At 40.2% G+C, this 17078-nt stretch overlaps 2 protein-coding genes across 2 annotated transcripts in view; one reads left to right on the top strand and one right to left on the bottom strand.

Annotated features, from left to right (window-relative positions):
• The window catches only part of gxylt2 (glucoside xylosyltransferase 2), a 41057-nt gene extending 25248 nt beyond the window's left edge, over positions 1-15809 (bottom strand). Inside the window, exons 1-3 of the mRNA XM_073072395.1 lie at positions 15450-15809; positions 4704-4896; positions 1407-1538 (exon numbers count right to left, since the gene is read on the bottom strand). Of these exons, the coding sequence (XP_072928496.1) occupies positions 1407-1538; positions 4704-4896; positions 15450-15796 (672 nt within the window). The 5' untranslated portion in view covers positions 15797-15809. The remainder of the gene's footprint in view (positions 1-1406; positions 1539-4703; positions 4897-15449) is intronic.
• shq1 (SHQ1, H/ACA ribonucleoprotein assembly factor) overlaps positions 14893-17078 on the top strand; it is a 131405-nt gene continuing 129219 nt past the window's right edge. Inside the window, exon 1 of the mRNA XM_073072392.1 lies at positions 14893-14910. The gene's annotated coding sequence lies outside the window, so the exon portion shown is untranslated. The remainder of the gene's footprint in view (positions 14911-17078) is intronic.

Raw genomic sequence — 17078 nt, 5'->3', positions numbered from 1 at the left:
GTCAACATCTCTGAGGACCTAATCTGGTCCCAACATTTCTATGCAGCTCTAAAGGCAGCAGGATAGTTGCTATATTTCATTAGGAGTTTGAGAAGATTTGGCATGTCACCTTTGGGATCATTAAAGTATCTATATGAAACACTTGAAAATTTCTACAGATGTATTGTGGAGAGCATTCTGACTGGCTGCATCACCGTCCGTTATGAGGGGACTGCTTCACAAGGTCAAAATAAGCTGGAGAGAGTTGCAAAATTTGTCAGCTTCATCATGGGTACCAGCCCCTCTAGTATCCAAGACATCTTCAAGGAGTAATGCTTCAAAAAGGTGATGTTCATCATTAACAACCTGCACCATCCATCATATGCCCTCTTCTCATGGCTACCATCCGGAAGGAGGTACAGAAGTCTGAAGGAACACACTCAGTGATTCAGAAACCGTTTCCTCCCCTCTGCCATCCAATTTCAAAATGGCCACTGAAACCATAAACACTATCTCATTACTTTTTTTAAATTTCTGTTTTTGCACTACCTATTTAATTGAACTATTTGGGGTGTATGGGGTGTCAGGGAGGGGTAGCACCCCTGGTGGGGGAACATGTTGCGTCCTTTTCAGGCGGTTTGTCCACCTTTGGTCCACACCTGGCACCCAGCTCTCACCTGTGGCTCCCCGTAGCTGTTTGCATGCGACAGCAGCCACACCCTGGGCAACGGCTTCGACAAGCCGGCTAAACCAGGTGAGGGTAGCCGACATCACCTAAGTTAACAAATTTCACTTCATATGCTGGTGATATTAAACCTGATTATGATTTCAATATTCCAAGGTCAATAATATTGCAGAAAACAGCATGTGGAACTGCAAAAAACAACTGACCACGACTTCTGCATTGGCATAGTTGAAATTACTGTTAGTTTTGTGTGAAATGACAATAAACAGTGACATTGCTATTGCCACATCTGGCAGGAAAAACCAGGATAATATTTAAATGACCCGTGTGTTCTATTGAATCAAACAGAGAGAGAAGGCAGCGATCAAGCCAGTCCAGTTGCTGAGTGTGTCCGGGCAGTGGGAAGGGGAAGAAATAAAAACAAAATGTTTTGAATTTTGAAGGTGGACCAGCGACCTGAAGATGAAATGCAACTATGTGGGAAAAATTGAGATGTCCCTACATTAAATTCACAAACAACAATGCCTGAGAAATTAATACATGTTTGTAGAAATTGCTATGGAAGAAAAGCCTTCAGTGAAAGTGGAATAAAGAAAGAAAATACTGTTATAATGATACCTTCTCACAAAAATCTGAAATAACTTTCAATCTAAATTTCAGATCAAGATTACTAATTGGCAATGGCTGACATATGTTTTCTTATGATCCACTAAGACAAGTAGTGATGAAAGTGGTAACATACTGGAAGAAAAAGGCGTTGTGCAGCACATGGCTTAAATAATTTTTTCCATTCCTGAGGATTTCCCATTGAAAAGTTGATTGGGTAGAGGCTGTATTCAAGGCGTGATTTGTATAAATAAGGCCAGGCTTTAATCTGTTGAAATCAAAAATAAGTACTTAAATGCAAAATGTTGCACTTTCAACTTTTCAAAGTAGTAGCTGAATTAATGCCTGTACATCTGAAACTATAGAAACTTGTCAGACAGGAACAATACTTGTAGAACAATCACACATGCTCAGCCATCAGCAATTCACAAATATGCAATGATTGAAACTGCAATAAACTCCAAATGCTCCTAATGTACCCTCTATACTAATGGAAAAATATTACTAAGTCAGTGCAGTGAAATAAAAATAAACTGTAAAGTCAAACCTCCATGATTGATCTGTAGATTAAAAAAAAGATTCATACTTCATAATTTTCATTGGTTATTGTAGAATATTGAAATAGTAGTTATCTAACTCAACTAATGTTGTTTGATCTTTGTACTGGAAAACTAAGTGTTTAAACAATACTCTTTAGAATTCCTAGAAATTGCAAAATTTAATTAGCTGCAATTTTTTTTTGTGACGGGGTTCAAAGTATTTTGCAGAGATAATGCAGACGAGGCGTCAAACATCTTTGCAGACCTATCGTGGTCACAGCATATTGATGCAATCGTGAAAAAGGCACTCTGGTAGCTTTGCTTTGTTAGGAGTTTATGGGGATTTGCTTTGTCACTAAAGGCTCTTGTAAAGGACTCCACGGTAGTGTAGCAGGTAGCGTGATGTTGTTACAGCTTGGGCCATTAAAGTTCAGAGTTCAATTCCAACACCCCCTGTAAGGAGTCACAATACATCCTCTCAATGGAATGCACGCGTCTTCCCTGGGTGCTCCGGTTTCCTCCCATAGTCCAAAGACATACAGGCCAGGTCAATGGGTCATTGTAAATTGTCCCATGATTAGGTTAGGAGATCAGGGTTGTCAGGGGCTGCTCAAATGGCTGGAAGGGCCTTCCCTGCACTCTATCACTAAATAAATAAATAAGCTTCCACAGATGAAGACTGGTTACATCATAGCCTGGTAATGAGCTTCCAAGGCTCAGGATCGCAAAAGACTGCAGAGGGTGTATGGCAGTTGATAATAAACTTGATTCTGATTGATATTTCCAAACCTCGCCACCAGCATTCCTTACTGTTACAGTAAACAGCACTGATCTATACTACACGCTGAAGTGTCTATTGCTGAACTCTATAAAACAGTGCGGAAAAGGGAACAGAAGCTAGGCGATGAAAGTCGACTATTGACAAAATGGTAACAATCTTACCTTGAAGTGGGGCACAGAAAATCCCTGTTATTTTGCAGAGGAAATAACAAGTATGGTACAGCAGAACGCTGTTGTCAGATCTTTTATATAAATTGATGCTTATTTCGAAAAGGCCATAAATTGTCTGGGAAGTGTTGATACCAGTTGCTAAGTTTAAACGATAATGTTTACATAAGAAGAGACAGAAGATTATTTTAGTCTGGAGTAAAGGAAATAATTGATACTATGCTCCACAGGAAATACCTTAAAATCTTGCTTCAAGATTTCATCCTGCTTTATGGTTAACCAAATATATTCTGTTTATTACAGGATTTGCTTGTCTTTATTAATTTGTATCAGCATTTTTATTGCCAATATCTTTCATTTAATTAGCAGTACCTCAGTGATCCAGCCTCAGTAGAACAGCCATAACTGTGGCATTATTTCTATCTCCATAACAGTGACTTCCAAGATAAGGTTAAGAATGGAATGCAGACAGCCTTTTCATAGCCATCTTGGGCTGCAAATAGTACTAAGTTTGTTGAAACTAATTATTTTACAGGAAGATGATGGGATGCAGGTTGTTTGCTGCTAGATTGAGGAAATTGCTCCTGCAATGCAGATTCCTGGAGTAATTATTTCAACCTAGCATCAAACAATTCTCATTTTTTTCTCTAATACTTAATGCATGTTGAAAGTCATCAGCACTTTGAACATGGCTGACAACTCATTATTCCCTCTACAATACTGAATCAGAAAATACTGGATGTTAAATGTAATTCAGTTTTAATTTAATAACTTATATTCCAGGCACTGTAAACCTTTTAATAATAAATATTTAGATTTTTTAAACAGGTTGTAGACTGTACAAACTAGATGTTGAATCTAATTGTTGGTTAAATTATCCTTCTACTACACAAATGTTAATTCAGGAAGCATATTTAGTCTAATATGTACTCAGTTATTTAATGGGTGAACATATTAAATAGCATCTATAAACTGTATTGTCAATTAATGGATGAGTTGGAGATGAATTAAAACACAATCTTTTCATATTTATGTTTGAAGGCCTATTCTATAATCACTAGCTCTCTCACACGATTGGTAAGCAACTCCATGCTACTGAAACTCATTTAAGGATTTCTAAGTACACTATACAAAGATGCCATTGTTGTATAAAGCAGCAACATTACTCGAGAGAATACTGAAATAACTAGTATGAAAGTCAGTGAGAAGTGCAAATGTCCACAGGCAAACACAATTTGAGGTTCAATGTGGTCTTGTGTGGGTGAGAGTACAATTGATAATTGTTACTGAAATAGCTGCAGTTAAAGTTTTCGGCTTAGAGCCTGGTCCTTTTTCCCTTATCAACATAACAATGGAATTTACCAAGACAATAAGAGTAGGAATAATACTCATAATTATTTATGAATAAAACAGACAAGGTCCAGCCACCACTGATGTGTAATTACATTCAAATATCCAATTTTCTGTTTGGTCTATGCAGAAAATTGATGCTTCAGGTTCCAATCCAGAAACTTTGGTGCAAAATCTAAGTTTGTACTCATGTACCAACACTGTGCTGGAAAGTCTCACTTGCTATCTCTCAGATGATACATTAAATCATGAACCCGTCTGGCCTAAATCTTCCCCAAAATCTTAGAAGCATAGTTTAGAGCTGCACAGGGCACACTGTGTGAGACACGCCATCATATCAGTGACGAGCCTATTGAAAGACAAATTAAAAAGAGACACACACGATCAGTGGAGGCTGTACGCGAAAGGTGAAATGGCAGCCTGTTTGAAGGCCGCGTGTGGGAGGGTGCAAAGCAACTTGACTAAAGTAAGCCACGTTAGCACTGATAACGTGCTTAACCAAAACTGATGCCTGCACCATTGGAAAGACAGTGTCCTTTCAAGTCCGTGTGTTAAACATACTTGAAAGATACGTGCTTTCTGATGTAGACACTTACGCTGCTTTCAAACTGTGGGTGGAGCGCATCTTCAGCAAAGATGTGGAATTTTATCTTGTAGATACTGAATAGTATAGCCGACTTCAGCATTGTCATTGTCTCTTCAAGCCGATCCCCACAGGCCACTACTGCCAAGTGTACCCATTCTTCTCCTTTCCACCTGTGGAGGCGAAATATCGGCTCCTGAAGGTCCCTAAATGAAAACAAAATGTGCAGCAAGTAGAATCTATTGTTTTAAAAAGAATATTTCTCAGTGCCGTGGTAAAGCAGATGAGATAATCGATCACCACACACACCCTTATGTTCGCTCTCTTTCACCTCCCACCAGGCAGATACAAGACTGAAAGCAGGTACCATCAGGCACAAGGATAGCTCCTATGCCACTATTTTAAAATTATTCAATGGACCTCGTATGAAAATATGGGTTCTTACCCTTACAATCTCAACATACTCTTACACGTTATTGTCTCCTCATATTGCACTTTCCCTGCAACACTTTGTGAGAGTCATAGAAAAGTACCGCACAGAAACCGGCCTTTTGGTAATCCAGTCTGTGCCAAACCATTTAAATGGCCTGGTCCTATCATCCAGCATCCGGACCATAGCCGTCTATACCCCTGCCATCAATGTACATATCCAAACTTCCCCCAAGAGAGAAAGATTGTGAAATCAGGCTTGCATGCACCACTTGCACTAACAGCTCATTCCACACTCACATGACCCTCTGAGTGAAGAAGATTCCCCTTAATCTTCTCACCTTTTACCCTCAATCGTTTATTCATTTCCATGGATGCTGCCTGACCTGCTGAGCTCCTCCAGGATTCTGTATGTGTTGCAATGTGCCAAAAGCTTTCTTTACAACCCTGTCTACCTGAGTCACTACTTTCAATGAATTATAGATCCGTATTGCCAGATCCTTTTGTTCTACCACACTCCTTGGTGACCTACAGAGTTAATCCCTGCTCTGGTTGGTCCTATCGAAGTACGACACCTTGCATTTGTCTGCATTAAATTCCATCTGCCATTTTGCAGCTCATTTTTCCAGCTGGTCCAGATCCCACTACAAGCTCTGATAGTATTCCTCACTGCCCACTCCACTCCTGATCTTGGTGTCATCTGCAAATCTGCTCATCCGATTAACCACGTTATCATCCAGATCTTTGATACAGATGACAAACAACAGATCACTCCACTCCACAGGACTCCAGTCTTCAGTGCAGCGAACCACATACTCACAAAAAACAGAAACTACTTGTCCATTGTTACGCATGGAGACTTAGGGCTTTTGCTGTCACAACTTGAACCAGATATTTCAACTCTTGCTAAAAAACATCAAGCTGAAGGATCACATTGACATCAAAGCTGCTGTACAGTGCACAGGTACTGTGTAAGCTAGGTTTAAAGACCAATAAAAAATTAAAGCAGAATCATTTTTCTCATGTTAGCATACGGTAGACATGTTTTTCTACTATGAGGGCACCAGAAAGTATATTGTGCCTAAGAGGGGTATTGGCAAGTATGAAGGTGCATTGGTGGGCGTGGCATTGGGCTAAAAAAAAAGGTTGGGAAACACTGGTGTAGACTATTTTCTACACAGGGGGAAAATCAAAAATATTAGAGATGAAAAAGAATTTGGGAGTCCTTGCACAGGATTTCCTAAAGGTTAACTTAAAGAGAAGTTTTTTTTTAATCTTTATCCCATATTCTTAATTGCCACTTACAACCTAATCCTCTGATTGCTCTTTTTGGTACCTTGGGTGAGGCAGACATGAATTTAAGTCCAACTAAATGTCGAACACTATCTTTTGCCTCTCTTTTGGCTAGACACTTAGCTCTCCTCAGGTGGAGAGATATTGCCCACCCCTTCATGCTCAATGGCTTAATAATATTATGTCCTGTTTAGACCTTGAAAAAAATTCATTATTCACTTCTCAATTTGGACATTAAAATTTTAAAAGGTGTGGGGACCTTTTCTTGAATACTTTAATAACTTCCCTTTAGATTAAGTTTATTCTTTTTAAACTCCTTCTTTCAGCTTTTTTCTCTCTGTAAGTTTTATGGTTTCTTTTTGATGAAAATTATAGTTTTGGTAGTGGGCATTATTATTCTTTTTTTATTTATGTTTACAGCTCTGTGGGGTCGAATGCTCCGATTAATTTTTTTTTTACATATTGTAATGGTTGGCCTGGAGTTCCATAGTGGGAGGGTGGGGAGGATACTAACTTTATATGATTTTATTCGGGGTGCTGTTTCCTTATTGTTATAAATTATATCATTGATATGCTTATTTTGCACTGTATTAATCTTCACTTTGTTGTTGGGTTTTTTGTTTGTAGTTGCTTTGTAGAAATGAATCAAAAATTAATTAAAAACAGTTTACAAACAAAATCAAAAGAAATCAGCCAAGACCTCAGAAAAAGAAATGTGGATCTCCACAAGTCTGGTTCATCCTTGGGAGCAATTTCCGAACGCCTGAAGGTACAACATTCATCTGTACAAACGATAGTACACAAGTATAAACACCATGGGACCACGCAGCTGTCATACCGCTCAGCAAGGAGACTCATTCTGTCTCCTAGAGATGAACGTACTTTGGCGCAAAAAGTGCAAATCAATCCCAGAACAACAGCAAGGACCTTGTGAAGATGCTGGAGGAAACAGGTAGACAAGTATCTATACCCACAGTAAAACGAGTCCTGTATCTACATAACCTGAAAGGCTGCTCAGCAAGGAAGAAGCCACTGCTCCAAAAACGCCATAAAAAAAGCCAGACTACAGTTTGCAAGTGCACATGGGGACAAAGATCTTACTTTTTGGAGAAATGTCCTTTGGTCTGATGAAACAAAAATTGAACTGTTTGGCCATAATGACCATCGTTATGTTTGGAGGAAAAAGGGTGAGGCTTGCAAGCCGAAGAACAGCATCCCAACCGTGAAGCATGGGGGTGGCAGCATCATGTTGTGGGGGTGCTTTGCTGCAGGAGGGACTGGTGCACTTCACAAAACAGATGGCATCATGAGGAAGGAAAATTATGTGGATATATATCTCAAGACATCAGCCAGAAAGTTAAAGATCGGTCGCGAATGGGTCTTCCAAATGGACAATGACCCCAAGCACACCTCCAAAGTTGTGGCAAAATTGCTTAAGGGCAACAATTGGAGTGGCCATCACAAATCTCTGACCTCAATCTGATAGAAAATTTGTGGGCTGAACTGAAAAAGCATGTGCAAGCAAAGAGGCCTACAAACCTGACTCAGTTACAGCAATTCTGTCCGGAGGAATGGATCAAAATTCCGGCAATTTATTGTGAGAAGCTTGTGGAATGCTACCCAAACCTTTTGACCCAAGCTAAACAATTTAAAGGCAATGCTACAAAATACTAACAAAGTGTATGTAAACTTCTAACCCACTGGGAATGTGATGAAAGAAATCAAAGCTGAAAAACATCATTCTCTCTAGTATTATTCTGACATTTCACATTCTTAAAATAGTGATCCTACCTGACCTAAGACAGGGAATGTTTTCTAGGATTAAATGTCAGGAATTGTGAAAAGATTAAATGTCAGGAAATGTGAATTTAAATGTATTTGGCCAAGGTGTTTGTAAACTTCTGACATCAACTGTATCTAATCAGCTGAAAGAGTCTGGGACCAATGCATCATTCAAAAGACAAAACCTGTGAAAGTGCAGTACTCCTCAATTCTGCATTGAAGTGCTACTCTTGTCTTTGTCCTCTGTACTTGATCCCAAGACCTCCTCTCTCTAAAGCAAATGTGTCACCTCTGAATGAACGAAAACCATTCAGCCATTGTTAAGAGAAAAACATGTTGCAAGAACTGGAAGTGTTCCACTCTATTGCTTGTTTACAGAGAAGTTTATATAATTGTTTTTCAGAGAAGTTGGCTTTAACTTCAAAGCACCACAGGACAGCATCTGGGCAGTAGTCCTGAGTATCCTCTCTGGCAGAACATTTCCATGCTGTATAAGTGGTGGAGCATCCATAAATTGTTCAGCACTATGAAAAGAATACAAATATTTTGGACGCTTTTGAAAATGCTTTCTGAGTCAAGTGTAGTACTGCTCAAAATTGCTTTGATGCCATTATACATGACAGAATATGGACAATGCCAAATCATGAAAGGTCCCTTAGCTTGGCAAATAGAGAAGAGAAGCCTTTAACTAAAGCACTGTGCAAAAATTTTAAGCACGCCATGTTTTGACATTTTGCAATCTCACAGGTTCATTAAATCTTGATATACAAAAAAAAAGGAACTAGAATGGAAAGTACAGCAAAGCACTATAATATTTAATATTCTTAAATCAACATTTCCAACATTGAGGCGCCAGTTATAGTGAGTTGAATATTTTGGGCAGGCTTGGCACTTGACTTGAGAAACAGACTTTCTATTATTGTGGTCTGACACAATGTGAGGAAAAGATTCTAAAATGTACTCAAAGCCTCTTTGAAGAAATTCCCACTGACTCCTAGGACTCTCTGGTCTATGAATACTTGAAGTGGTATTGAGAATCTTGAGGCCATGTATTGAATGCACACAGAAACCAGACAGAAGTTGCCACCATCTCACAAACTACTCACCTGCCTACCCCATCAGTCTATTCCTACCCCGTACATGAGAGTCTGGAGTTCCTATTCTAGTCTTATTAATCACCTTAGAACACAAAAAAAGACAGCAAGTCATCCTCTATATTGAAGAAATGCCTATGAAGAGATTACTATGTAAGAAAATACCTGTAAGAAACATTATGAAAGATCAAATGAACTGCCTGTCCCCATTGCAATATATAAGCCTGTGATATTTGCTGTGGTAAAATATTTGCAAGATTTTTCTATTTTTTCTGACATGTCTCTCAAAATTCAAGGTGTGCTTGTGACTAGTAATTTCAATAAATGGTGCCTTCATGGAATTCACTTTGGTAGATTATTTTGTTGAGTATTGTTAAATATCTTTTGCATCTGAATGGGACAGAAAAACAGGAAGACAATATTGTCAAGATTGTGATCCATTGACAAGATGCACAAGAAATTCAACATATTCCAAGCACAAGCATTAACCTGTGAGGATGGCAAGAATCACTCGGAAGAATTGTGAATGCATCAGCTTTGATCCCAGTCTGCAGTGAAGTGGCATAACTGACGCAGAAAAATTGGGTCTTATTGTCTTGGCTCATGTTTAAAAGATGGAAAAGAATCTATAATTAACAGAATCAGTACCTTACCATCAGGACACTGAAAATAAAATACAAACAGAAAATACTGTGGGCATTAATTGAGTCTGAAAAGCTGACATGTCAGTTACACACCCCCAATCAGAATTTGAAAATACTATTTGCTTTCTGTCACAATTTAGATTGGCACTCTAAAGGAAAGTACAAACAGTTCAGGATAGAGTATTATATAAGCTTAATTTAAAATTCTTGATCAAATGGATGTATCACCTACTAATTTAATTCTACTATTGGTGATGCATCAACTTTATATTCAACCCTCATTTTTGAGATACAGACATCGGATGATATTCAGGATCATAGGATATAATGTGTGTTATACAGACTACATCTCAAAAAATTGCCATTAGAAAATACATTAATTGTGTACTGAAGATTTTGCTATATTTTTACCTTTGTATGGACAAGAATAAATGACTGTAATAAAACCTTACCTTCGCAGAACACCTTAATATCTCACAACAACCCAAAAGGTTTTATGGAGAAATCCATTTTAAGCAACAATAGCAGTGTCTAAAAATATGGTCAAATAATATATATATAGACAAAAGAGAGAAATGGCATGCTAGATATTATAGAAACACTTGAAAGATTGCAGAAGCTGGACTCAAGAAGTTGCACTCATTAGGTGAAGGACCTTTGGACCAAACTATACCCAAAAGTTGCAGTTTGTGACTTTAACAAATAAATGAGTATGAAATCTAACTTAGTGCTGTCAGCGGGACAAACAGGCAAACACACCCAGTTTACATTTGTCAAAAGTGAGTGATGATGATTATTAATTAATTTTTCAGTGGGCTGCAATCAGTGCAGGGCAAATTTTTTAAACTGGAGGTATAAGTAGAGTGGCCATTGTATGTGTGGGCCAGCGTTAGAGTGGTCTGGGCTTTGGCTCAGCAGGCTTAGGCGAGCATAGTTTTGGACAAGAACAGGCAGAGGTTCTAAGCAAGTTTCTTGTACATTATATTTCTGCTAGTAAATAGCTAGTGCACTGAGAATGGGTCTAGGGGTAGAGGTATGTTCTTTGTGTGAGACGTGAAAACGCTAGGAGACCTCCAATCTCCCAAATAGCTACATCTGCATAAAGTGCATCGAGCTGCAGCTCTGTAGAGACTGTGTAAATGAACTGGAGCTGCATCTCAATGACCTTTGGCTCATATGGGAAAATGAGGAGGTGATAATAGGAGCTACAGGGAGGTCGTCACCCCTAAATTGCAGGAAACGGGTACATGGCTGACTGCGGACATGTAAGAGTCACCCAGATGGTATAGTACCTCCCAGATGCCAGGGTCAGGGATGTCTCAGATTGGGTCCATGACATTCTGAAGGGGGAGAGTAAACAACCAGAAGTCATGGTAATGTACATACTGCTATCAACAACATAGGTAGGAAATGAGATGAGGTCCTGAAGAGAGGATATAGGGAGTTAAGCAGAAAGCTGGAAAACAGGACCTCCAGGGCAGTAATCTCTGGTTTGGTGCCTGTGCAATGGGCCAGTGACGTAAGAATAGGATGATCTTGCAGATGAATGTGTGGCTGAAGAATTGGTGTAGGGGGCAGGGTTTCAGATTTCTGGATTATTGGGATCACTTCTGGGGAAGGTGTGACCTGTACAAAAAGGATGGGTTACACCTGAACCAACATCCTTGAGGGCAAGTTTGCTAGAGCTGTTGGGAAAGGTTTAAACTAATTTGGCAGGGGGACGGGAACCAGAGTGGGCTGAGGATGGGCCAGTTGATATACAATTAGATTCAGTGTGTAGTGAGACTCTGTGGAAGGACAGGCAGATAATAGTGCAAAAGTGCAATCGGTATAATGAATAACAGGGTCCAAAATCAAAAAGGATGATGAATACAGAACTGAAGGGATTAAATTTGAATGCACACAGTGTGCGGAATAAGGTAGATGATCTTGAACCGCAATTAGAAATTGTCAGGTATGATGTTGTGGGCATCTCTGAGTTGGGGCTGTAAAGATCATAGTTGGGTGCTTAACATCCAAGGATACACATTGTAGTGAAAAGACAGGCAGGTAGGCAGAGGGGGTGGAGTGGCTCTTGCTGGTAAAAAGTGAAATCAAATCCTTAGAAAGAGGTGACATAGGCTCAGAAGGTGTAGTATCCTTGTCGGTAGGGTTAAGGAACTGTAAGGATAAAAAGACCCTGATGGGAGTTATATACAGATCTCTAAACACAAGGCAGGATATGGGCTACAAATTACAACGGAAAATAGAAAAGGCATGAAAAAAAGGACAATATTGTGATAATCATGGGGATTTAAATATGCAGATAAAATGGGAAAATCAAATTGGTGCTGGATCCCAAGAGAGGAAATTTGTAGAATGCCTATGAGATGGCTTTTTAGAGCAACTTCTGGTTGTGCTCACTAAGGGAACGACAATTGTGGACCGTGTATATTGTAATGACCCAGTATTGATTAAGAAGCTTAAGGTAAAGGAATCCCTGGGAGACAGTGATCATAATATAAAATTCATTCTGCAAATTGAGAGGGAGAAGATAAAGTCAAATGTATCATATGACGGTGGAGTAAAGGGAATTACAGAAGCATGAGAGAGGAGCTAGCTAAAGATGATTGAAAGGGGACATTGATGTCAGATCAGTAATGGCTGGAGTTTCTGGGGGCAATTCGGAAGGTGCAACGTAGATACATCCCAAAGATGAAGAAGTATTCTAAAGGGAGGATGAGGCAACCATGGGTGACAAGGGAAGTCAAAGAAGCACCAAAGCATAAGAGAGGGCATATAAGATCACAAATATTAGTGGGAAATTAGAGGATTGGGAGCTTTTGAAATCCAACACAAGGCTATAAGGAGAGAGAAGATTAAATATGAAGGCAAGCTAGCAAATAATATAAAAGAGGATACAAAAAGTATTTTTGCAGAGTTACAAGGAGTAAAATAGAGATGAGTGTGTGTGTAGGTATATATATACACACACACACACATCAGACTGCTGGAGAATGAAGCTGGAGTGGTAGCAATGGGGGACAAGGAACTAACAGACAAACTTAGTAAAGTATTTCGCATCAGTCTTCTCTGTGGATGATACTAGCAGAATGCCAGGAACACGATAGGATCGGGGGGCAGAAGCGAGTGTCATTGCTGTTACTCAAGAGATGGAACTTGGGAAGCTGAAAAGTCCAAAAGTAGATAGGTCACCTGGATCAGATGAACTACACCCCACGGTTCTGAAAGAGATAGCCGAAGAGATTGTGGAGGCATCACCTATGATCTTTCCACAATCACTAGATTCTAGGATGGTTCCCGGGGACCGGAAAATTGCAAATGTCCCTTAAGAAGGGAGGGAGGCAGAAGAAATTATAGGCCAGTTAGCCTGACTTTAGTGGTTGGAAAGATGTTGGAATCTATTATTGAAGATGAGGTTTTGGAGTACTTGGAGGCACATGATAAAAGAGGCCAAACTCTGGATGGTTTTCTAAAGGGGAAATTTTGCTTGACAATCTGTTGGAATTCCTGGAGTAAATAACAGGCAGGATAGGCAAAGGAGAGTCAGTGGATGTTAGTTATCTGGATTTTCAGAGGGCCTTTGACAAAGTGCCACACATGAGGCCTCTTAAAAAGAGCCATAGTGTTACAGGAAAGATACTAGCATGGATAGAAAATTGGCAGCAGATAGAAAAGACTGAAAGTAAAGGGGGCTTTTTCTGTTTGGCTGCTAGTGACTATTGATGTGCCTCAAGAGTCAATGTTGGGGCTGCTTCTTTTCATGTTATATGTCAATGGCTTGGATGAAGGATTTGATGGCTTTATGACGAGGTTTGCAGATGATATGAAGATAGGTGGACGGGCAGTTTGTGTTGAGGGTGCAGAGTGTCTGCAGAAGGATTTAGACAGATTGGGGGAATGGGCAAAGAAGTGACAGGTGGAATATAGAGTTGGGAAGTGCACAGTTATGCACTTCAGCAGAAGGAATAAAGGCATAGACTATTATCTAAATGGGGAGAACATTTTTTTAAAAATCTGACGTACGAAAGGACATGGAAGGCCTCATGCAGGATTCCCTAAAGCTTAATGTGCACGTTGAATTGGTGGTAAGGAAGGCCAATGCAAAGTTCACATTCATTTTAAGAGGATTATTAAACAAACCAAGGATGCAATGCTGAGACTTTATAATGTATTGGTCAGACCACATGCAGTACTGAGAGCAGCTTTGGGCCCCTGATCTAAGAGAAGATATGCTGGCATTGGAAAGGGGATTCACCAGAGAGGGTTCACAAAAGTGGTCCTAGGAATGAACGGTTAACAAATGAGGAGTGTTTGATGGCTCTGGCCCCACTCTCACTGGACTTTAGAAGAATGAGGGGATCTAATTGAAACCTATGGAATATTGAAAGACCTAAATAGAGTGAATGTGGAGAAGATATTTCCTATAGTGAGTGAGTCTAGGACCAAAGGGCACAGCCTCAGAATTGAGGGACATCCACTGAGAACAGAGAAGAGGAAAATTTGCTTTAGCCAGAGGGTGGTGAATCCGTGGAATCCATTGCCAGAGACTACTGTGCAAGCCAAGTCATTGGGTGTATTTAAGGAGGCTGATAGGTTCTTGATTAATTACGGTGTCAAAAGTTACAGGAAGAAGGCAGGAGAATGGTGTTGAGAGGGATAATAAATCTGCCATGATAGAATGGCAGAACAGATTCAATGGGCCAAATGGCCTAATTCTGCTCCTATGCCTTATTAAGTAGGACTAAGCTTCACCACTGGAATTTTGAAAACCCTAATCAATCGTTAACTACAGCACCATGGGCGATCCATTCCTGGAGGATAGTGAATGGTTGTGAAGAGCGCAGACGTGTAACTTAAAACGGCTGAGCTGCGGGGAGGAGGCAGGGTTTCCCCAACTCTCCAAGCCGTTCTGTCAGCACAGCAGGCCATCAGAAACGCACTGCTTAACCCAGACCATTCTTGGTCCAGGATACAGGTAACCTGCAAGACAGCGGAGATTTCTCCCATTCGGTTCAAGTCAAATAATTACAGTAATAAGGCACTTTTTTCCTCAAAAGGGTGAGCCTTAAACCAGTGGGTTTTCGGTCTGAAAAGAAAACGGATAGCTGGGAAATGCTCAGTCTGGCCGCCCTGTGGCCCAAAACTCAGTTGCCTGCTTAAATCAGGGTCAAGGAACCAAACAACCTGAGGAAAAGGGGGATAGTAAGAGGCTTACACGTTAACAGCCACGTCCAGTGTGCGAATGATTAATTCTTGCCATTATTTTACTAAATCTTGAGTTTCCAGCAAAGAGAGGGGCTGAAAAATGTAAAAGACCACCGCCCACAGCTAGCGAGGGATAGAACCATACATCCCGAACGCCCCAGAATCAGCGACACAACCAACGTTTTTGAGTCGTGACATGCAAATTAGCCCCGAATAAAATCCGTGGGGGAAATATTCTGCATAGTATTAGAGTACCAGGTCAGGCACGGAGCGTGCCGAACTGAGACAAATCCTGCCCTTAGCTCTTACCTGTTGTGGATTAGCTTTTTGCGCCTTTTTGGAAGGGGACGTGGCTGCTCGTTGAAAATCGGCCGAGACGGCGAGCGAAAAGCGGCTGGGTGGTGAGTGACTGGTTGCTTCTGAAGTCCGTGCGCCGGCCGCCAAACTCGGCCGTCGCCTTGCCGAGGCGGAGGCTGGGCAGGGAACATGTTCAGCAACAGGTAGAACAGCAGGCGGCCACCTACCAGACAGCCGACCACTATAGCGATCTTGTTGTAAAGTTTCATTGTGTGACTCCGCAGCACGGGCTGACAGGATCCGCTCCCTCCCGCACTCACGTCATTTACTGTGCACTCCGTTGCAGTAACGTTCTTCATATTTTATGGGAAATTAATTCCAGATTTGACATTTTTTTAAATTATCTCCTCCCCCAGTTGACTTGTCCAGCGTCACATATACCCTCACCAAACTTATTCCAGCAAGCGACAACATTTTAGTACACCGAAGTGAAAAGAGGACTGTTACATTTTAACCCTTCAAGGGTTGTGTAATCTAAGTCGATTGGCATTTTAACAGCGAGTTTTTGTCATATTCCAAGGGTGTTACAAACCCAAAATTACAAATGCTGCAGTGAATTCAGAACGTTATCTCAATATGTCAGATCTCTAGCTGGAAAGGTTCCTTTCCCTCTCGCCCCCAAAAAATAAAACACAATTGTGTAGTTATGAGATGTTGAGTAGAATAACTTTATTTTTATGTAAAAAGAACAAATCTACTTTTGAAGTGCCAGTGATTTGTTCCCTATGAGTAAGTCTTTACAAAATACAATGGTATATAATTATTGTGGACCTTAGAAAAAGAAAAGTAGAGAATGCATGAATCTAGAAAAGTCATTTCTAAAGGCCTGGGTGTTCATCAGTCCACAGAAACAGAAATTGCTTATAAATGGAGGGAATTCAGTACTGTTGCTACTCTCCCTAGGAATGGGCTTCCTGAAAAGATCACACCGTCAGCACAATGTGCAATGCTGAAGGAGGTGAAATTCACATTTTAGGTCATATTTTATGCAGAAATAGAGAAAATTCTACAGGGTTACAAACTTTCTAACACCACTGTACATGCTGTATTGTTCTATGAATTTATCTTTGGCTTCATGTCAGTTCGTACAAACTATACTTCCAGCACCTTCAGCAAATCAAACCTGCCTGTGAAACTGACAAATAATTGGCTAGATCAGTTCAAAGTTCAAAGTAAATTCATTATCAAAGCATCTATATGTCACCATATACAACTCTGAAATTCTTTTTCCTTGTGGACGTACTCAGTTAATCCAAAAACCATAATAGAATCAATGAAAGACCACATCTAACAGGGTGGACAAACAGTCAATGTGCAAAGGAAAACAAACTGTGCAAATTCAAAAATGAATAAAATAATGATAATAATTAAGCAATGCACATGGAGAACATGAGATGAATTGTGAGAACTGTTGAGTGATGGGACAAGTGAAGTTACCTCCTCTGGTTCTACAGCCTGATGGTTGATGGTTAATAATTGTTCCTGCACCTAGTGCTGTGGGTCCTGAAGCTCTTCTATCTTCTTCCTGAAGAAAAAAAGCATGGCCTGGGCGGTGCATGTCTTTGATGATGGATACTATTT

This window comes from Hemitrygon akajei, chromosome 19, assembly GCF_048418815.1.
Source record: "Hemitrygon akajei chromosome 19, sHemAka1.3, whole genome shotgun sequence".
Lineage (NCBI taxonomy): Eukaryota > Metazoa > Chordata > Chondrichthyes > Myliobatiformes > Dasyatidae > Hemitrygon > Hemitrygon akajei.
This window is presented reverse-complemented; position numbering and strand designations above follow the sequence as displayed.